This window comes from Nuphar pumila, chromosome 14 (assembly GCF_984573655.1).
Source record: "Nuphar pumila chromosome 14, dmNupPumi1.hap1.1, whole genome shotgun sequence".
NCBI lineage: Eukaryota > Viridiplantae > Streptophyta > Magnoliopsida > Nymphaeales > Nymphaeaceae > Nuphar > Nuphar pumila.
In genome coordinates this window covers 11238219-11261173 of record NC_143262.1, presented here as the reverse complement: position 1 = coordinate 11261173, position 22955 = coordinate 11238219, and the positions used below count along the sequence as shown (strand labels likewise).

Below are 22955 nucleotides of genomic sequence, written 5' to 3'. Positions count from 1 at the left end.
AGATCGGAAGTCTGGCCAAACCCGATCCAGTTGCGCCCAATTGCGGGTCGCCAAAAAAAACCGTCGTTTTTACGCGGGAGTTACGTCCGATTCATCCGACGCGAAACCTTCTCCGTCACTTCACCGCCCCTCTCACGAGCGAAGGCCGCACGTGTGCTGGTTTAAGGAGGCGAGAACCAGGAGCAGGTATAAAAGCGCTCGGCGGTGGGTTTTTCAGACTCCGCCCAGCAGATCCAGACGGTCCGCCATGGAGGCGTTCAGAGAGGCCCCGCAGGGAGTCCCCGAGAGAGAGCCCGCCGATTCTTCTTCTCCCGTCGACGTCGTTCTCAATTTCTGGAGAGGTATTCCCTGAATTCCTTCGTCTATTCTTTCCTTCTTCATGAATCGCTTCACAGATGAATTCTTCCCGTGCGGCATTGCTTTTGCTCATAATCTTGGCGCGATCGTTCGAGAATTTTGTTTGAATCGATGGATTTACGATTACATGCTCGCGCTCGCTCGGACACATTGACTGCACAACGGAAAACTACGATCGAAATCACGGGATTCTGGCTATTCGCGTGCGTTTTTGTTGAAAATCTGGTGTTTAATTTGTTGCAACGAGTCCAGGATTTTGATCTTATGACTAGATCTTCAGTTGCGCTCTCAGAGCTGTGAAATTTGAGAAATTCCTTTTTTTTGTCACATTTTTATACGTTTTCGTGATTTTATTATGAGTTTGTCCTGGTGAACACAATCGGCATGCCTTGAACAATAGAGGTATAGGCTTACTCATGGAGTGTAATTGTGCGTACATTGAGGAATCACAAATTGGACGTCTTAATGAATAAAGGTTATTTTCTGATCCGACGGTTCCATGATCATTACTTCTTTTTCATTCGAATTCCATACTGAAAGGGAGCACTAGTAGCACGCATGACAGCTTACTGTTTTCGGCAAAATTTGTTGACGTTTATATGTAAAACTTCAAGAGATGATCGCGTGTGTTTATGCTACCATGTCACTTTTCTGTTGTTCCCAATAGTCTTTCCTTTCTATAAAACTAAATATCGGGAAACTGGTGTTGAGTTTATTCAGTTTTATCGGACATTACCTTAAAATATTAAGCAACAATTTATATTCCATCATTCACTATACCCAAACCTTCGTGCTATATAATTAACGTTTGTTTTGTCAATTTGCTTGCTCAGTGGTTGTAAGTTCCACCTTCATGATGATCTTGAATGGATATAATAAGTGTCTTACTTAGGAGCCTGTAATCCTGTAGTAGCTTGCAAAAACAACCAGATCAAGTAAGGAGGCCGTACATCAAAGCTACCTCCGGTTGTGATGTTCTAGCAGGCCACAATCCACATGCTTAATCTTTCTGTTTTTTCTCTTTTCATTATTTCTATCATTTTGTTTGACCCCTTGACGTTTGATGATAGACTTTGACTTGGAGAAGGAGAGGAGCAGTCTTGATGAACAAGGGATGAAGATAGCCGAAAATCAAGAAACGAGCCAGAAAAATCGGAGAAAACTTGCTGAGAGCACTCGAGGTATTTCTTAGTCTACATGTATTTATTCAGTTTAGTCAGAGAAAATTGCATCAAATTGGAAATGATTTATGCTTTTAAAAATCCATTTTAGGTTTTTCCCTTAATGTATACAGCTATTATTAATCTGTTTAAAAACCGTGTTTTTTTAGAACACATTGGTTTTAAGGCATACAAAAATGAACTGGCCTCAAAAGATTGTTTTTTTATTTTCCTAGTTTTTCTTTTCATGTTCTTCGTAGTTTTATTTTATATCTTCTTTGCATTTGTTAATGGTTGGATTTTCTTTATCAACTTCTGAAAAAAAAACTTTTGTTTTATCTCCATTATCTTGCTTTTTCACCACCTTTCTTCATTCTTGTAATTTGCAATATTTGGTAACTATCAGATTGAGCAAAATTCTGCAACTCCTGCTGTAATATACTCTGCTTCTTTCATAAATGTCCATCTGCTTTTTGAAGGTCTGCTGATGATAGTTGGTACGTGGTGATGTTTGCACTTTCTTTGACATAAGAAGGTGGAATATGTGTTATCTAGTGCAAATGTTGTAAAAACTCAAAATTTTGTTTCAGAACATGCATACTGGTGCTAATCTTGGTTAGGTTTGTCCTGAATATACAGTCCATGCACTGACTGCACTCATTTATTGGACAGACTTCAAAAAAGCTTCACAAGAAGAAAAATTAAGTCTAGTCAATTCATTGCTCAAGGGGTACCAAGAAGAAGTAGATAATCTGACAAAACGGGCAAAATTTGGAGAAAATGCATTTCTCAACATATACCAGAAGCTCTATGAGGCTCCTGATCCCTATCCAGCTCTTGCTTCTGAAGCTGTAAGTATGATGTGTCTGCTCAACAATTTATGGTCTCTCATTGTGACTTTTATGTAATGTTGCATCTTCACTTAAATGCATCCTTTTGTTTCTCTAGTGTAGTTGTTGGATCAGTTGGATCGGTCACCATTTATGCCATTCTTCATGTATCATGGCACCTTTTTATTTTCTGTTCTACAAATTGCAAAGAGATTTTTTTTAACCATTTTAAATTTATTAAGTCTGCTATATTTGCACCTTTTTTAGTCTTCTGTTGTAGAAAATGTAGTTCACTTTATGGGATTTCATGCTTATGGATAGCAGCTTCAAAGGATTGATGTTTTTTCTAGTTCTCATGTAGGACCTCGAGTCAAAGTTGAATGAGTTGGAATCTGAGAACCGCAAGATGAGTCATGAGCTCGAGGAGTTCAGAACTGAAGCTGCCCATCTAAGAAACCAGCAGGCTACTGTGAGAAGGCTTGAAGAACGCAATCGTCAGTTAGAGCTTCAGGTTGGTTACTGATTTATCTTATAATTGTAGCATATGTGAGTAGACTCTTTATCTATTCTGAAGCCAAGAAGTGGGTTTTTCATCTTTTGTTTTGTATAAGCGATATATAATTGTGAGTCTATATCATATTTGAGGGATGTATATGTGTGTGTGTGTGTGCATGCACACTATTCGGATTTACCTAATGAACCTTACCCAAGCACTGCTGCTATGAACTAAAGGCCCTTGGATGAGGCATAGTTATGATGAAAGGCATCACAGAGCTGTCCATCATGCACAAACATGCATCTGTAACCCATTAAACGGCACAAGCTGGGCTTCGATGCAGTCCTTTTCCTAGACTAACTCTACAGTAGAATTTAATCAAATCATGGTCTGCAGGGTTGAAATTTTGAAAAGCAGATACTTGTTCCTAGTGAATAATCCTTGCAAACAATCAAGTTTTCAAATAACTTGATACTTCAAATACTCAAGACACAAAATAAATGCAGTGTAAGTGCGATAAATGCACAGTGTTTATAAGCTTAAGGAGACAAAACTCCTTACTGTAATACATGTCTTTACAATGGGCTTACAACCCTTATTTATAAGCTTAGCAACTCATAAGAGTTGTTGGGCTGATTCCCAACAACTCTAATTAGAGCCGTTGGGAGTCCGCCCAACGTCTCTTATTCTTAACTATGTACAACAGTCCGTGGCTGACTGTTATACACTATACACTGACTGTGTACAGAAATAGTACATAAAAAAAAGATAAAATAAAAAAGGAAAAGTTACAAAAATAAGAAAAATTAAAGGGAAGAATTACAATCATATTCAATGGCATGAATATGCGTAAAATGACTAAAATACCCCTACAGCTAATACAATATATATATAAGTAGATGGATACATGTACATATATATGAAATATATATGTATATGTATCTTCTTTTATACATATAAAATATATATTAGAAAATACATTGTCTTATGAATTACAATTTAACACCCCCCCTCAAACTTAGGGCATAATGACCGAAAGTTTGCCAAGAAGGAAGTTGAATCGCGAAGAGCACAACGATTTGGTGAAAAAAATCTGCCAGGTGATATTTTGAAGTTACATATGAAAGATCTATGACTCCTTTTAGATATGCTTCTCGGACATAGTGGCAGTCCATCTCAATGTGTTTGGTTCGCTCATGAAATGTGTGGTTTTTGGCAATATAAATTGCACTCTTGTTATCACAGCATAGCTTGGTGGGCCCTTCTACATTAATCCCCATATCTTTTAGTAGCTGATGAATCCATACAATCTTCATGGTAGTAGTTGTCATGATTCGATATTCAGCTTCGGTAGAGGATAACGATACCTTTTGTTATTTCTTACATCTCCATGAGATTAGTGAGTCTCTTAAAAACACACAAAAATCTGTAGTGGAGTGACGGTTATTTGGATCACCTCCCTAATCAGAGTCATTATAAGCTATTAAATTTAATTCAGAAGAAGATAAAAATACTCCCTTATTCAACGATCCCTTTATGTATCTGATGATCCGCAGAATTGCACTCATATGCATGGATGTTGGTGCATGTTGAAATTGACTGGCAACATGAATTGCATGTGAAATATCTGGTCTAGTAATACTCAGATACATCAAGGAGCCTACAAGCTGTCTGTATGGAGTGGGGTCTTTGAGAAGAATTCCATCATCAATTTTTATTTTGGTTCCTACCAGTGTTGTGAAAAGTGTTAGGCGTAGCAAGACGCTCTACCAAAAATCGAGGCGAGGCGTAAAGCGTAAGCCTAATTTTTTTTGAAAACTTAAAAAATATCTAAAAATACAAATAAATAAAGAAATGCTTTATTGATTAAATAACAATCAATAAGAAATAGAAAATCTCAAATAAGTACTAAAAAATATGAGATTAACATATAAAAGTAACTAAAAACTGATTACATAACTGAAAAATATATGAGAATAACAAAAAAAAGTTAAAATATACTAATAAACTGATTACATAACTGAAATAACTGGAAAATATATGAGATTAACCAACAAAAGTTAAAATATATGAGATTATTCTAAAAAATATGAGTTTAATATATAAAAGTAACTAAAAAACTGATTACATAACTGGAAAATATATGAGATTAATCAACAAAAGTTAAAATATATTAAGAAACTGATAAGTTGTGGAGCCTGATTCAGAGTTTTTGCCCTTACAGAAGGGGGGTTCGGGGGCTCCCCCCGGTGCGGGTCCCGCTCCACCAGGGGGCCCGCACCTGGCGAGGGGGTTATAAGGGGGCAACGCTCCCCCCTCAAGATTTTTTTTCTTGGGCTTATGTTTGGTGGGACTCGGTTTCTTATGGATCAGACCCGATTTGTTTAGGTTTAGGGTTGTCACCCTTGCCTAACAAAAACTAATTACATAACTAAAATAACTGAAAAATATATGAGATTAATCAACAAAAGTTAAAATATACTAAAAAACTGATACTCGTTTACAATAGAACAACATAGAAAGACAAACTCTTCTCTATTAATTATTTTATTTGGCAATGACAGGAAAATGAGAAACTATCCTCAATGGTAAGATGAAGAGCACTCATACAACTTTATACTGCAGACAATGACTCAGGTCAAAGCTATAGCAATAGCTTCTCCATGGCTAATTAAGAAAAAAAAAAGAGTTTTAAAAGGACAAAAACTGGTTTGGTTTGGAGCTCTTGTGCAAATGCCCCAACAAGGTCTACTTCAGGCTCAAAACTTAATTCAAGAACTTTACCTTTCAAGTTCAATCAATCAAGTTTATTCATGTAAGCACCTTTCACCTAGGGATGTCAATGGTTTGGGTTTGATGATAAATAAAAAGGTTAAAAAAGAATCCGGGTCAGACCTGAAGGGTCCAATTAATATATGATATGGTTTGTGAACTTTCATACCATACATGGGCCAGACCGGAGTTCCAACTGAGATCCTCAAATTTCAATGTAAAATGGATGAAAAATATAAATTTACCAAAACAAGGTGAGGAGCGTACGCCTCACCTTGAGGTGTGCCTCGCCCTGAGGCGTACACCTCAAGGCGTATGAGGCGTGCGCTTCAGGGCTTTTGCGCATTATGCCTGCGCCTCAAGGCACAAAGCCCCTCGCCTTGAGACGAGGCGTGCTTTTTGTGCCTTAAGGTGCACTTTTAATAACACTGGTTCCTACTATAGCAGGAGTTTCACAAATTTTATCATCTGTAATAGCTGACCTCTCAAGAATCTCAGAAGCAAGTTTAGTTTGAGATAGAAAATAACCTCTATGTGAATATGCAACTTCAATTCCCACAAACTAAGTCAGAAATTCTAAGTCAGACATTTCGAATTTATCTTTTAAAATAGATTTTGTGCTCTTAATTCCTTTAGAATCGCTTCCAGTTATTAGCATATCATCGACATATAAAAGCAATATTACTATTTCTGCATTGAATTTTCTGACAAATAAAGCGATGTCAGTAAAACATGAGGAGAAACCATTTTTCAACATTACAGAGTTAAATCTTTCATACCAAGCCTTGGGGGCTTGTTTAGTCCATAAAGTGCTTTCTGGAGACGAAGTACTTTTCCTTTATGAGTCTCCATTCCTGGGGGAGCATGCATATACACTTCTTCGTTAAGATCACCATTTAAAAAGGCGTTTTTAACATCCATTTGGTAAATGTTCTATTTTTTAATAGAAGCGATGGTAATAAGGCATCTGACAATAACCATTTGTGCAACATGAGCAAATGTTTCTTCATAGTCAATCCATTATTCTTGACTATATCCTTTGGCTACTAGACGAGCTTTATATTTTTTTAGAGATCCATCGCTCTTAGTTTTGACCTTAAACACCCATCTACACTCTATGGTTTTCTTACCCTTAGGAAGATCTTGAAATTCCCAGGTCTTCGCTTTTCTGAGAGCTCTAAGTTCATTCTCCATAGCTTCTATCCATTCAATACTTTTTTTGGCTTCTTCAAAGTTTTTGGGTTCTACGTATGAGTGAATGTCACTAAGGAAAGCTCTATGTTTAGGTGTGAATGAATCATAAGAAATGAACCTAGAAGGGACTTTTCTATTTCTCTCGGTTCTTCGTGGATTTTTCTCATTTGAAAAGGTAGTTCCATTAGATTCGTTATATTTTTCTATTGCACTTCTAAAATTATTTTTATCTCTATGGGAATATGTGATAGGATCTCTAGTTGTTTCTTCATCAATATGCTGATACGTAGATGGGTGTAGTAAAAAGTTATTTTCCTCAACTTTATTATCACTAGAGTCATTATGTGGGAACTCATCATCATTAGCATCATCATTTCTAGATAATAACTCAAATAAAAAATAATAATCCATATTTTCTTCATGGGGTTCACATTTTTTAAAACCACTAACATTTTTCATAAAACTCACATTTCTGGACCCATATAATTTGTTGTTTTTAATATCATAACATCGAAACCCCTTTTGAGTTTCGGAGTAACCAAGAAAAGCACATGTGATAGCTTTTGGGGAAAGCTTGTCATTCTTGTCCGTTAGAACAAAACATTTGCATTAAAAAATTCTTAACCTATTAGAATCAGGTTCTTTTGTGTACAACATTTCAAATGGCAAAATTTTGTTTAAATTTTTGGATGGAAGCCGATTTATGAGATAGACAGATGTGAGAGCTGCCTCGGCCCATAATTTTTTTGGTATGTTATGTGAAATGAGAAGGGTTCAAGTAGTTTCAATGATATATCTATGTTTTCTTTTGGCTAATCCATTTTGTTGAAGTGTTTTCGGGCAAGATTTTTGATAAAGAATACCATAACTCTCAAGATATCTTTTGAATTCGTTTGATAGATATTCTCCTCCAGAGTCAGTTCTAAGAATTTTCAAGTCACCATTAAATTGGTTTTTGATCATCATATGATATGTTTTGAATGTCGTAAAAACCTCATGTTTGTGCTTAAGAAAAAATATCCAACAATATCTAGTGTAATCGTCAACAAAAATCACATAATACGAAAACCCCCCTTTTGACAGAACAAGTGTCTGAATGGACAATTTCAAATGGTCTTGTTGTAAACATAGATCTTTAATTAAAAGATAAACTACTCATCTTTCCAAGAGTATAATCATTACATGCAAAATCACTTTTAGAAAGACCTTTAATAAAAGGTAAGTAATAAATTTTAATAATATTGGGATGTCCAAGCCTTTTATGCCATACATTAATATCTTTATGTTGGACAACATTACAAAAATGGTTTTTTGAAATTTGAAGGAAGTCGACATAGTATAGATCTCCCTTCCTAGAGCCTTCCTTAATCAACCTCCTAGAGTGACGATCCTGTATCCAACATTTATCAGATGAGAATTTTATATCACATCCATGGTTCGAGAGTTGAGAAATCGAAAATAAATTTAAGTTTAATTTTGGTATAAATCTAATTTTTGAGATAAAAAAATCTTGTTTTTCAAAATTTTCAATTCTTTTGATTTCAAGAGAAGTTCCATCCGCTGTTGAAACAAATGATGGAGAGGAATTTTTTGAATATTCGAAAAATGAACAAATACTTGAAGACATATGAAATGAGTCCCCCGAATCTAAAAGCCAAGAAGTCTTACTGGGAGGAGAGAAAGTTGACATGACGGCTCCGAAAATTGCTCCCTTGAGAAGATGTTGAAGTGCTTCCACAATTTGATGCAAAGAAAGAGCTCCATTGGAATAAGATGAACTTTCTTCCTTTTGAGGTTGAGATGTGGTAACATTGGCTAGTAACTTCTTTCATTTTGGACAAACCAGTTTGATGTGTCTCGGTTCCTTACAAAAGTGACATACAACTTTGCTATAATCTCTTTTTCCGCCTTTCCATTATTTTTTCTTGATTCTTGATTTTGATTTTTGAAGTGGGGAGGTTTGTAGGTTCTCAAATTGTTTCTCGGTCTTAAAACAATATTAACACCTTCACCTTCTTCTTGGTTGGAGGGTGTTGCAAGAATACTTGAGTTATTTTTGCTTATACCATACGAGTCTCTTCCCCACTTAATTTGGTAATTACATCCTCAAGAGAAGGGGAAGTAAATGCGGATAGAAGAGAAGATCGTATTTGTTCAAATTCAGGTCTAAGCCCATTTAAAAAGTTAAAAAAACGATCTTCTAATTGTTTATGCCTAAGCTCAATGGCTTTACCACTCCATTTGGGCTCAAGCATAGCAAATTCATCCCAAATAGAGGACAACTCCCTAAAATACTCTCTAATAGTTATTTCGCTTTGTTGGAGGGTCAATGCCCTTTTTTGAAGATAGTACTTGTGGGGCAAGTCTCTTGAAATATACATTTTTTCAAGATATTGCCATGCTTGAGAGGCCTTTTTGAATTTGATAATGTTGGCATTAATTCTTGTTTCAACGGATGAAAAGATCCATGATAGGATTTTAAAATTTCTCATCTCCCATTCTTCATGCTTCTTACGATAGTCTTCAAGCGCTTTGATTCTCTCTTCACCTTCAAGAATTTTTATTTCTCCTCTTTCTACCAAGGTAATCATTGGTTTCGGTATTGAGCCTTGGATATATCTCCAAAGCCCTCTACGCTTAATATGGGCTTCTATATTATCGGCCCAAACATGATAATTTGAGCCATTGAGTTTGAACCCAAGAGAGAAGTGAGAGTCTTTTTCCACCATTTTGAAAAGAAAGAAATATAGAGTGAAGAGGATCTTACTACAAGCGAGTCTTTTAGAGCTTACTTGATGTGGTATGATTCTTTCCATATATATTGTAAGGAGTCTCCAAGTCGAGGATCAAGAGAAAGGTAGGTGCATGCCTTTCGAGGCACACGGTCTTCTTCAACAATCACTTTTCTTCTTCAATAATTTTCAACGGCTCTCATACCATGTGAAGAAAAGTTTTCAAATAACTTGATACTTCAAATACTCAAGATACAAAATAAATGCACAACGTTTATAAGCTTTACACCACAAAAGAAGTGCAATAAATGCACAGTGTTTATAAGCTTAAGGAGACAAAACTCCTTACTGTAATACATGCCTTTACAATTGGCTTACAGCCCTTATTTATAAGATTAGCTACTCATAAGAGTTGTTGGGCTGATTCCCAATAGCTCTAATTAGAGTCGTTGGGAGTCAGCCCAACGTCTCTTATTCTTAACTGTGTACAACAGTCAGTGGCTGATTGTTGTACACTGTACACAGTCAGCTACTGACACTGACTGTGTACAGAAATAGTACATAAAAAAAGATAAAATAAAAAGGAAAAGTTACAAAAATAAGAAAAATTAAAAGGAAGAATTACAATCATATTCTACGAAATGAATATGCGTAAAATAACTAAAATACCCCTACAACTAATACAAGAAAGAAATATATATTATATATATAAGTAGATGGATACATGTACATATATATGAAATATATATGTATATGTATCTTCTTTTATACATATAAAATATATATTAGAAAATACATTGTCTTATGGATTACAATTTAACAGTTCCTAAAACCTACATTTTTTTGCCAACTTTAAGAGGTTAGCTTTTCAAAAATAAAAATGGTGGCTCACTGTCATCCAGTAGAAACTGACGACGTTGTCATCCTAAAGATTGCAAATCCATAAAGTGGATGTTCTCTGTTGGTCTTATATGAGAGGGTGTAGTTTATTCTGAAAAAAATTTCCTCACATTATTTATTTCCACGACTTTTGATTAAAAGTATGAATTGACTCGAACAAAAAAATGTAGTAATTTCTGATCTGAAGGAAAGTAAACAAAACTACAGAGGAAGTACTTGGAAAGGTGTACGGTCAAAGCCTGTCCACTTCTAGCACTTAAAACCACATTGGACCTCTCTATTTTTGGTCTACTCTTCAAAGAATAAAGGATAAGAAATTCTATATTGGCCTTTGATAAGGATGACTGATATCCCTCCTTGGACTTTTGAGTTATTAAAGATGTGGCTGAATGCTCAGATGCATATCAACAGGCCCTTTTTTGTATAAGAGCTCAGAAACTCAAATAATGTGAGGAATAACCTCTGTTGATCTTAGGGTAGATATTTGTAGGCCTAAGGAGGCGCTAGATGCCATAGTTTGGATCATAGTTAAAAAAAAAAAATCTCAGCATATATAACCTCTCAGGAAAAAAAGGTTGTCTTTTTTTTATGTTGGTTGGGATATCTATTTGTGAATGAATTGTATGTCCTTTTCATTTATGTTCTTTCTGTAATATGATCCAGATGGAGGAGAAAATCAAGGAGCTTGTGGAAGTCAAGCAGCGGAGCTTGGCAGAAGAGAACCAGAAAACACTGGAAGTCCTAAAAGATAGGTAACTTGAATAACACAATCTGTTGAAGTTGTTGCTTTCTTTGTTGGTTAGTAATTGGAGGTGACATGTATGTGTTCCCTTTATGGCATATTTGCTTCATAATTAAGACTCTGTAAACTCCATAAGGCTATCATGCTAGTGCTAATCAGTAAGTTGCGAGATTTAGTTCACTTGATGTGCCACATCCAACTTTGTTATACCTATTTCCTGTTGCGTGGAGGACAGGGAAATATTGTTGCAGGATCAATTGCGTCAGGCTAGAGAAAGTGTGGCAAATATGCAGAAGTTGCATGAATATGGCCAGAGCCAGATTTTTGAGTTCCGTGCCCAATCAGGTAGCTGCATGAGAGCACATGGCATTAATTTTTTTTATGTTTAATGCTTAATATATTACTAGGCGATGATGATGCTCTGATTCAGTTGATCTACTGAGACAGATAGATGCTAATTGGTCATTCTTCTACTGCAGATGAAGATAGGGCAGCAAAACAGGCCGAGGTGAATCTTTTAACAGATGAGGTTGAGCGTGCTCAAACACGGTTACTTAGCCTTGAAAGAGAAAAGGTGCTACTTTTTCTCAGTTATTCATTTCTTTCATGCAATTGTTATTATTTTAGAATGATAGATGAAAACATGGTGGACTGCTTTGCTGCGTGTGTGTTTGTAATCACACGTTGACTTGTCAAGTGCTAGTTATGGATCTTGGGGAGATCTTTGTCACATTAAGCATATCTTGGTGTGAAATATTCTCACAAAAAATCTGAAAAAAAATTGGTTAATGGATGATCTGGAATGGCAAACATTAAGGTTAATGAGTCATTGATGCCAGCAGGAGTTACTTTGCAAATATTAGATGGATCAAGAGGCCCATTAGCTTCAGCCTTTCGGGAATAAACGTTTTTGAAGAACTAATACGAGTGAACAAACTTACTTTTGAAGGCCTGAAACTAAAATGGAAAATCACTTTTTGTTCTTGCGGCTAATGCTAAGTTTGTGTTATCCTTCTGGGAAGGCTGACATGTATAAAATACAGTTTTATGGTCTTCTAAGCAGAAGGTAAAGAGACTTACCTTCTTGGTTCTTTAAACTGCAAATAAAAAACCTGATCTGTCCACATAAAAAAAATTGCTGACAGAAATCATAATCAGATTAAAAAATGTTTTTTAAAGAACAAATATAAGTGAAAAAATTTCAACTTATTTTTAAAGGCCCGAGACTAGAATGAGATATCACCTTTTATTCTTGTGACAAACTCTAAGGGTGGGTGTGTTTGAATCCCTCGGATCTGAAGGATCTTGACCAGAGATCCTCGGATCTCTAGTCTGAGTTGTCTGACTCACCCCCATGGTTAGAAAAAATCTGTTTAAAATACCTTTTTATTTTTTTTTCAATAAAACTTTGAAAATGAAAAAAAACTGAAACTCCATCTTTTTCAAATCAGCAGTGAAAAAATGTGTTCTTCTGAGAGATACGTTTAGAACACAAACATTTATATCTAAAAGTACTTTTCAAAAAACTCAATTATGGGTCTAATTGGATCATATCTTGGGTTCTGATTACAATGATTCTTGAAGTTTAATCTCATAGTTAGGAAAAATCTCATGTATAGGTCCATTTTTTTACCCCGTTTTATAAATTTAAAACTGAATCAAACCCGTATTTATTCTTTACCGATCTTTTTGCAATTTGATTCTTGTGCCATTTTTTTCAACCGTCTTTTTGAATGCTAAACCTTTCAAATAATGTATTTAGTACTTAACGATGGTTTACTGTTTCACATATTGCTTACTATGCCCACCTCAATGTGCAACTCCTCTCCCCTTCCTTCTGAGGATTTGGGGGCTTTGTAGACTATGGTGGGGATCTCAAATGTGTGTGAGATTCACGTTATTCAAACACCCCTGAAGAGTTTGTGTTATGCTTCTGGGGAAGACTACATGCATATACACTTTATGGCTTTGAAGTAGTATAAATCTAATTTCTTGTTTCTTTTAACCACAAATTGAAAATCTGAACTTGTTGAGAAAAGAAATTCCTGACAGGAATAATGACTCAGGTTGGCTGTTATAGCAACATGTTCATGACAGAAACAACAATCCACAAATTTATACTTCCTGCATTTCTGATATGGTTGATTTATGGGTTCATGACCAAATTGGTCAGTTCACATGTAGCATCCATACTTTTTAATATGATGGCGATTGCTCATATTATGGAATGAATTAAAAATGACCATTTGAAACAATGCCAAGTTACACTTCTCGTGTTCTCAGCTATGTTTGGTTCAGTTTACTTATTCTTTTGTTAATCATGAGCCACTTTCCTTTTTCATTTTTCTTTTGCATCAAGGTTGCCCATTCTGGACATTGAGTTGCACTTAGTTTAACCGAATTCTGAAAGGTTTATCTTTACATGATGCTTTATTGAACACACTATATCATATAGTGATTGTAATAGAATCAATTGCATATTTAAATGCAGCTTTTTGTATGTACAAGGTACTTTCTGTAATAAATAGACTATATTTGAAGTTTGTATGTGCTGCAATGGTGCAATTTGTGTTTTTGAGTGACTAGTATAGGCATTGATTATATGGCTACTATATCCATGAAAAGATTGAATCATGTACCTGATACATTTATAAATACAAATTAATTCACATGTACCTACTTCTTTCTCTTCAGAAAGAAAGAGATATTCCATATTAGAACTGATCACTCGTGGCTATTTTAACTCTTATTTGCAGGAAGCTTTGCGAGCCCAGTTGCTTGCAACAAACCCAGAAAATGGAAACAAAACAAGGTATGGAACTGGTTGTCGCCTTTTATGCCAATATTATGTAATTCCTTGATTCCAATCATGAAAATCAGGTGTGACATGGTGTATGTAAGACATTCGTTTGAAATAAATAAGCTTTACAAACAACTGACAAACCCAAGAACTCAACAATTCTTTACCGATGTTCAATTAGATGTGATTACTCTCAATGTCTATGATTCAGAATTTCAAATCACAAAATGGATACTGTTTAATTGTTCAAGACTTATAGACTAGCTAGAAATCTGCACGATCTTGTGTGCATCATTAAATCAGTTAATTGTAATAAGAAAAAAAGGGAACTGGTTCTTTGGTTCTGAGTTAAATATGTAGAAAACCCAGTATATTTACAGTTATATGGTTAGTGCTAGGCCCTCATACACAAGTGATGGGAAAGAAAACAGTTGATCAATTCTATTTTTTCCTTAACCTGCTATTGTAAGTTATTTTGTGGGTACAAATTTATTTTAAAGTTAGTGGAAAGGCTAAGGAGCCATTTTATGAGCAGCTCTACATCCAGAAGGATTGAAAGGTAAAAAGCCTTAGTTTTTGTACGAAGATGTAAGTGGTTGCATATCAGGTTAGGAGTATATGAATTGCCTTTATAGATTCTCTCACCCTTCTAATGCTGGATCATGGATACAGAAAGTTGAATATGTCATTTTCTGCTCATCTAAAAATGTATCTGTTAGTTGATCATGGGTTCTTAGAGTTGTATCTATTATCATATTTCTTTTCTCATTATTGCTAGTTCCTTTGATTGCACTCTTTGAGCTAATTATTGCTTCATGACTTTGCTCCATGACTCAACAGCAACAATGCGGACACAAGTATCAGCCTTGAAAATTCATTGCATGCAAAGGAGAAAGTAATTTCAGAGTTGCACATGGAACTTCATAATATGGAAACCACTTTGTCGAATGAAAGGGAGCAATACATGAACGAAACCAGGAGGCTGAAGGCAATTCTTAATGATAAGGTCTGATTCTTCTTCCTGATGCTGTCAATCTATTTTTCTCATATGCTAAAGATGGCATTGATGCCTGAGCTTCGTAATGTAAATTCTTTTGAAGTGGTATACTTTTTCATGTTTCAGACTACACCAATAGGTTGTAAACATCAATTAGGCACACAGTGTAATCCTGTTACCTCTCTTCTTTGTGTGTCCATGATAGATACATTAAGTATTTCATGGAATTTCAAACACTATCATGTTAAATCAAGTGAAACATGGTAACTGTAGACCCAAACCATTATAAGCTATCATGTGCCATCATTCATGGCACCTATTCTAAGTCTCTATGAGTATGTGAAGTGATTCCTTCATTTCAACAAGTCTATGCTTCATTTTCCTTCACAGGTGTATTGTTTCATTAACAGGAAGATGCTATTGAGGAGATTAAAAAGGAGCTTCAAGCAAGGCCAACTGTTAAGCAAATTGAAGATCTGCGTAAAAAAGTCAAAATCTTGCAGGTGCTTCTTGATGTTGCTCAATTTTTTTTTTAATAATTTCTGATTTGTTCTGCCAGTGCTGAAATCTGCACAGTAAAAGTTATGAACTGTGACTGCACTTGAAGTTTCATTTTTTTTCTTTGCCCCTTTAAACTTTATGCTATATCTGACAAAATATTTCTTTCATATTTTTTCTACTCATATATTAGGAATCTCATTTCATTTGTCATAGCACACTGATATTTCAATGAAATATTTTTTCTTTGAAAGGTCAGCTACTCTTAATTAACGCAGTATATGTTATCCTACACTTTTCTCCCTATGTTTCTAATATAACTAAGCAAATAATGTGGAGAAAGTGGTTATTTTGCAGGACTCTGGTTAACCTGAGAAAATGAATTTTTTATGCTTGAATATAACAAATTTTAATAAGAATGTTACTGTCTCTGGAATAAACATATTGCATTGTTTATTTATTGTTATATCAAGAAATTTAGGTTTTTTCTGGAAAGACATAAAATAGCAAGAGGGATAAGGGTTGTTAGAAGAGTCCTTTCAGTTTTAGGGATTCTCCAACTTTGAAGGGGAGGAAGAGAAAAAGAAGAGGGGATGGGATGGGGTGGGGTGTGGGTGTTTGTGGTGGAGTTGTCCAAGGGAGAGGAAGATAGATTAGCTTACTTTAGGGGACAGGAGAAAGAGTGATTCTTCATTTGAAACAAGATAACATTGGAATGTGAAAGTGATTAGGTATCACTTTAGCAATATTATACTTTCAAAATTCTCTTGTTATTGGCATATTTTGTGGCACCATTGTTGATACCAAAAATGTCAAAATAATGGGTGAAGAACAAATTATTGCTATATGATCCAAGTATCCAAATGAACCCAAGGTTTTTTTGTGGGTCTCCATAACAAAGTCTTATTTTTCTAAAGGCTTGAGGCTTTTCTTTTATGTAGTTGCATTACTCTCTCTCTCTCTCTCTCTCTCTCGTATAGAAGGGAGTACCTATGCCAGTTCATTTGGTTTGCTACCTTCCTGCTAGAGTAAATGGCTACCAAATGTTTCCACTTTTCTTTGATTGAATTGAATGTTTTATGTATGTTTGGGTTCAGGCTTAGGATGAACAATGTGTTTTATACATCATCCTTAATTGTGATTCTTAGTGTGCAAGTCAGATATACTTTAAGTTGGAATCTTCTCATTTTACTCTCAATCACTCCACAGTCATAAAAGGGCATGTAATATTTCTTGATGTTCTAGATTCAGCTTCTTGTGAAGGTGATATTTAGGCTTATGGAAATTTTAAATCCCATGAAAAAAATTAGGTAGATATGAATGAAATGAAATGAGGATCTTCCAAACACGAACTAAGATCCGTAAGAAAGAGTGTCTTAAAAGGACACTTAAGCATAACCCTTAAAAGGGTATAAAAGGAAACAAAAAAGAATAAAATATATTCTTTATTGAAGCTGGAGAACTTAATGCTTAAGAAGCATTGGAATTATTTTACAAGAGGGGCTGCACCCCTATATATACAAGTTTGAAAAAAGGGAAGAAGAGGAGAGCTCTTAAGGAGCTCTCCTTGTAGCCTTAGAAATGTAACCGTTGGACCATTCCAACAGTTACCTTTCTAGTTAAGTTCCAAGTGGAACTTAACTAGATAAGGTTAGTCTAGTTCTATTAGAACTAGACACTAAAAAATACAAAAATAAATACAGAAAAAATACAGAAAAATAAAATAAAATAACAAAAAAATATAGATATAATATATTATTATTATATCTATATGTTTTACATTTTAACACTCCCCCTCAAACTTACGGTACAATGAGCGAAAGTTTGTCTAAGAGGAAATGAAAACAAGGAGCAGTGAGAGGCTTTGTAAAAAAATCTGCTAACTGATATTCTGAAGTAACATATGGCAGATCAATTGTCTCATGTAGATATTCCTCTTTGACGTAGTGACAATCCATTTCGATGTGTTTGGTGCGTTCGCGGAATGTTCTGTTACTTGCAACATAGATCACACTTTTGTTGTCACAACACATTTGTGAAGCTTTTGTTGCTTCAGCTCCCATGTCAGCAAGCAGACGTCGGAGCCAAACTACTTCCATGGTCGTGGTTGTCATGACTCTGTATTCAGCTTCAGTGGATGATAGAGAGACCTTCTGCTGCTTTTTGCACCTCCACAAGATTAATGATTCACCTAAGAAGACACAAAAACCAGTGGTTGAATGTCTGTTATTGGGATCACCTCCCCAATCAGCATCAATATATGCAATTAAATCAAGGGAGGAGGAAGACAAGAAAAGTCCCCGTGAAAGAGATGATTGGATGTATTTGATAATACACATGACTGCTCCCATATGAACAGAGGTGGGAGCGTGTTGAAACTGACTTTCTGTGTTAACGACATGTGCTATGTCTGGTCTGGTAATGGATAGATAGGAAAGTTCCCCGACAAGCTGTCTGTAAGGGGTAGGATCTGCAAGAAGTTATCCATCATCAATCTTCATTTTAACATTGACAACTTCTAGAGTGTCTACTTTCTTGACATTAGTAATACCAGACCTGAAAATAATGTTAAAAGCAAATTTAGTTTGGGACAATAAGTATCCTCTAGGGGAATAGGCAACTTCAATGCCTAAAATATATCTCAATAAACCTAAATCAGTCATTTCAAAGTGAGATTTAAGAAGTGTTTTGATCGTTTCAACTCCCTGTTTATCGCTTCCGGTGATGATCATATCATCAACATCGAGAAGAAGTACAATGATTTCTGCATCAGAATTCTTAATAAACAAAGCAATGTCAGTTAAACAAAATTGAAACCCAATATCAATCATAACACGACTAAACCTATCACACCAAGCTTTTGGTGCTTGTTTAAGTCCATAAAGGGCTTTTTATAAGCGAAGGACTTTACCCTTAGGAATATTGAGACCTCGAGGGGGTTCCATGTATACTTCTTCAACTAGCTTTCCATTTAGAAATACATTTTTGACATCCATTTGAAAGATGAACCATTTCTTGATGGAGGCTAAGGCAATTATGGTTCTGACTGTTGTCATACAAGCCACAGGGGCAAAGGTTTCTTCATAATCAATGCCATATTCTTGGCATACCCTTTGGCTACTAATCGGGCTTTATGTATTTCAAGAGTGCCATCACTCTTGGTTTTAATTTTATAAACCCAACGATATCCTATAGTTTTCTTGCCTGGAGGAAGATCTTGAATATTCCATGTAAAAGCCTTTTTGAGTGCATCTAATTCAGCTTTCATTGGCTTCTATCCATTTGACATCATTTTTTACTTGAAGATATGTAGATGGTTCTTCATATGAGTGAATTAATGCAATGACTGCCCTATACGTAGGTGAGAAGGACTCGTATGACACAAACTTTTCTGGAGGCCTCGAGACTCTGGATAACCGTCTAGTTGGAATGTCAGAATATAGTGCACATGGAAGATTAGGCTCTCATCGCCTGGAATACTGTATAGTGTATACTAGTGTCTCTATGAACTTCTTCATTGTCAACATTATGATTAAGATCAATAATTCCTTGATCATTATCAAAGTTATAGTCAATATCATATTCATCAGATTTTGATGTCAGATCTAACAAAAAAGAGTACTCAGTGACTTCCTTTGGTTTTTCAAAATCAAAGAAGCTCTCCTTTTCGAGAAAGGAAACATTTCTAGACATATAATCTATTATTTTTAAGGTCAAAACACCTATAACCTTTTTTATTTTCAACATACCCTAAAAAGGCTTAGGGAATCACACGAGGAGAAAGTTTATCATTTTTGTCGGTAAATATGAAACACTTGCATCCAAATATTTTCAGTCTAGAGTAATCTGGAGAAACGTTCATAAGTTTTTCAATGGGAGTTATATTTTGCAAAGAGGATGACATCCTATTAATCAGATAGGTGGCAGTTAAGGCAACTTCTGCCCAAAAATCTTTCGGGACTTGATTTGCTATTAATAAAGTCCTAATAGTTTTCATAATATGACGATGTTTACGTTCTGCCAGCCCATTTTGTTGAGGTGTATATGGACATGACCTTTGATGCATGTAAATTAAGATAATTTTTAAAATCTGTGGATAAAAATTCTCTCCCTGAATCTGTGCGAAAAATAGTAATATCATTTTGAAATTTGTTTTTAACCATATTATGAAATCTTGAACCCAACAACCATGAGAAGAAAAAGAAATATTACATCCATAATCAGATATTTGAGATACAGATAAAAGATTTAAATTTAATTTGAGAATATATCTAACTTCTGGGATAAAAAAATTCTTAGTTTTATAAATTTTTTCAAAATTTCCTATTCCTTCTATTTCAAGAGAAGTTCCATCAGCTGTAAAAACTTTTGACACACTTGTTTTATTTTTAATACATTTAGATAGACTTTGATTATTTGGGGTCATATAGAAAGAAGCACCAGAGTCAAGGAGCCAAGGAAAGTTACCTGGATCGGAAAAAGATGAGGCAACTGCGCCAGTTGAAGCTTTAGATGAAGAGAAGGCTCCTTTGATGAGAGGTTGGAGAATCTCCATTAGTTGAGCCATGGAAACTGGTGCATCCTGATCTTTGGGCTTCGATCTAGCAATCAGAACTCTTTTCTCTCTCAGCCAAGGTTTTAAAACCCATGACTCAGAACTCGACTCGTTCTTTATTGACTCGTGACTCGGCGGGTCAACTCGGTGACTCGGACCGGGTTTTGTTAACTTTTGATTTTAAAAGAAAAACAATATATAATTTGTCTAAAACCATGTTTTTGAGTAAACATAGTCTCCAAATGTCTGTAAGAATATAAAAACAACTGCAAAGAGCTATAGAGGTTTGCTTGAATAATTGAATTTGATATCTATACAAGCACTTTGACTAATTCATGACTTGAATTAGAGGATTTGGTCACCATGAGTTCAGTCTGCTACTACCTAAGGTTCCTAAAATGGCCAATCATATATGCTAGCTTGTTTTAAAAGTTTTAATTCCCTCTCTAACAAATCCATAAATGTAAAACAGGGATATATGTGCATATTGAAAGTTTACAAAATGCCCAATATCAACATAAATAAGCAATTTTCTCATGTATAAAACTATGCAGGAAATATATTAATGGCACAACTATAAAAAGACTACTAATATTTGAATATGTACAATGCTTGTTCACATAACAAATGGATGATGAAACCTAAATGTGACTTCTCATAGGCACAGTTGACCCGCCATATATAGTGAGAATCATTTCTTTAAAATATTTTGCTAGAATAAGTTGATAACACAGGGTGAACAGTAGTTCGAACAACATGGTGATTTTATTCTATGGACTTAAATGCTTTTTTATCTTTAAATGATTTTTATTTTCTTTTTTATACAAAATCTGGGGGTAACCCTTGTTAAAATATATCTACTTATATATTTCGAAACTGTAATTTGAAACTCAAAAAACAAATTTCAAACATCCCAAAACTCGCCCGAGTCAGGCCGAGTCAAGCCCGAGTCAAGCCCGAGTTTGCCTTGCCGGGTTGATTCGCTGGAGGGGCGAGCCGAGCCGAGTCAGCCGAGTCAACGAGTTGACTCAGCGAGTTTTAAAACACTGCTCTCAGCTCCTTAAGCTTGGGACATTGTGGCCTGTAGTGTTCAGGTTCATGACAATGATGGCAAATAACATTTTTCTTATCATAGTCACCACTTTGTCGGTTAAAATGAGGAGGTCTATAAGATTGTACATGATTCCCCGATCTAGATACAACTAGCACAAAATCATCTTTAGTCCAGTGTTATTAAAAATGCGCCTCAAGGCACAAAAAACGCGCCTCGCCTATAGGCAAGGGCCTTTCTGCCTTGAGGTGCAGGTACAAGGCGTAAAGAGCCTGAGGCATGCGCCTCATACACTTTGAGGCCTACGCCTCGTGCGCCTCATACTCCTCGAGGCGTGCCTCAAGAAGAAGAAGAAGTTTCTCATCTTGTTAATGCTAATTTTAATTTTTATTTAATGAATGCTCATGTTTTATTTCTCAGATACTTACATAATTTTAGAAGAAGAAGAAGAAGAAATTCCTCATCTTGTTAATGCTAATGTTAATTTTTTATTTAATGAATGCTCATGTTTTATTTCTTAAATACTTACATAGATCAAGTTGTTGCATTAATGATATTTTTACTTTTCAGTATTTGTTTGAGATTTTTTATTTCTTGTTAGTTGTTGCTTCATCAATAAAGAATTTTTTATTTATTTATAATTTTAGAAGAAGAAAAAAAATTCATCTTTTTAATGCTAATGTTATTTTTTATTTAATGAATGCTCATGTTTTATTTCTTAGATACTTACATAGATCAAGTTGTTGCATTAATGTTATTTTTACATGTTAATCTCGTATTTTGTCAGTATTTGTTTGAGATTTTTTATTTCTTGTTAGTTGTTGCTTCATTAATAAAAAAATTTTATTTAGAAGAAATTTCTCATCTTGTTAATGCTAATATTAATTTTTTATTTAATAAATGCTCATGTTTTATTTCTTAGATACTTACATAAATCAAGTTGTTAATGCTAATGTTAATTATGTTGACATGTCATCTCCATTAACAGATAATGCCTTCACATAAGAAATTATACATTTGATATTGTTAATGCTAATATGCATTTCATTGTTAATGTTAATTTTTTATTTGATGAATGCTCATGTTTTAACATACTTACATAGATCCAGTTGTTGCATTAATGTTATTTTTTTACATGTTAATCTCATGTTTTTTCAGTATTTATTTGAGATTTTTTATTTCGTGTTAGTTGTTGTTTCATCAATAAAGAATTTTTTATTTATTTATAATTTTAGATATATTTTTTTATAGTTTTTTTTAGGCTTACGCTTTACGCCTTGCCTCAGATTTTGGTCGAGTGCCTCGCTACGCCTCAACGCTTTTCACAACATTGCTTCAGTCTTTGGAGTATTCTTCTTGATTCTGTTTTCCTCCATAGTTAATTCCTCTATAGTATCAACAATAGAAAAAACTTTTCCCCGATGAAGAAAGGCCGACTTAGTAGACTAGAATTCTAGTCTTAGACCATTTACAAATTGATAAAAGTGCTCCATGTCAAGTTGCTTTTGCCGAAGCTCAATGTCCTCGGGACAATGCCATTTTAGCTCTAAAATAGCCAATTCACCTCAAAGTTCTGATAGTTCATTATAGTATTCACGTATAGTTTTATCACCTTGGGTCATTGATCTCACTCTTTCTTGAAGATTGCACACATGCGCAATATCTTTTAGGGAATACATGTTCTTGAGATATTCCTATGCCTTATCGACATGCTCAAACTTGGCGAGACTAGAGCATTTCTTTATGTCAACACTACTAATTAGCCATGACATAATTTTAGCATGCGCTATTCGCCATTCCTTCCAACTTTTTTCAAAGTTGGCTAAGGCTTTGCTTTTCTCCTCTTCGGTTAAGAGAATTTCTTATCACCT

The 22955-nt window shown here is 34.9% G+C and overlaps 1 protein-coding gene across 4 annotated transcripts in view; it reads left to right on the top strand.

Annotated features, from left to right (window-relative positions):
- Positions 1 to 202: 202 nt before the first annotated feature.
- Positions 203 to 22955, top strand: part of LOC149816373 (protein CASP-like) — a 48030-nt gene continuing 25277 nt past the window's right edge. For 2 of the 4 annotated variants that reach the window (XM_089987669.1, XM_089987667.1), the window contains exons 1-10: positions 203 to 341; positions 1428 to 1538; positions 2190 to 2368; positions 2709 to 2858; positions 11105 to 11193; positions 11419 to 11528; positions 11663 to 11757; positions 13940 to 13995; positions 14824 to 14989; positions 15391 to 15483. In XM_089987669.1, the coding sequence (XP_089843795.1) occupies positions 248 to 341; positions 1428 to 1538; positions 2190 to 2368; positions 2709 to 2858; positions 11105 to 11193; positions 11419 to 11528; positions 11663 to 11757; positions 13940 to 13995; positions 14824 to 14989; positions 15391 to 15483 (1143 nt within the window). In that variant the 5' untranslated portion in view covers positions 203 to 247. Of the gene's footprint in view, positions 342 to 699; positions 833 to 1427; positions 1539 to 2189; positions 2369 to 2697; positions 2859 to 11104; positions 11194 to 11418; positions 11529 to 11662; positions 11758 to 13939; positions 13996 to 14823; positions 14990 to 15390; positions 15484 to 22955 lie in introns of those variants that run through there. The other 2 variants (XM_089987668.1, XM_089987670.1) reach the window with 2 other exon arrangements.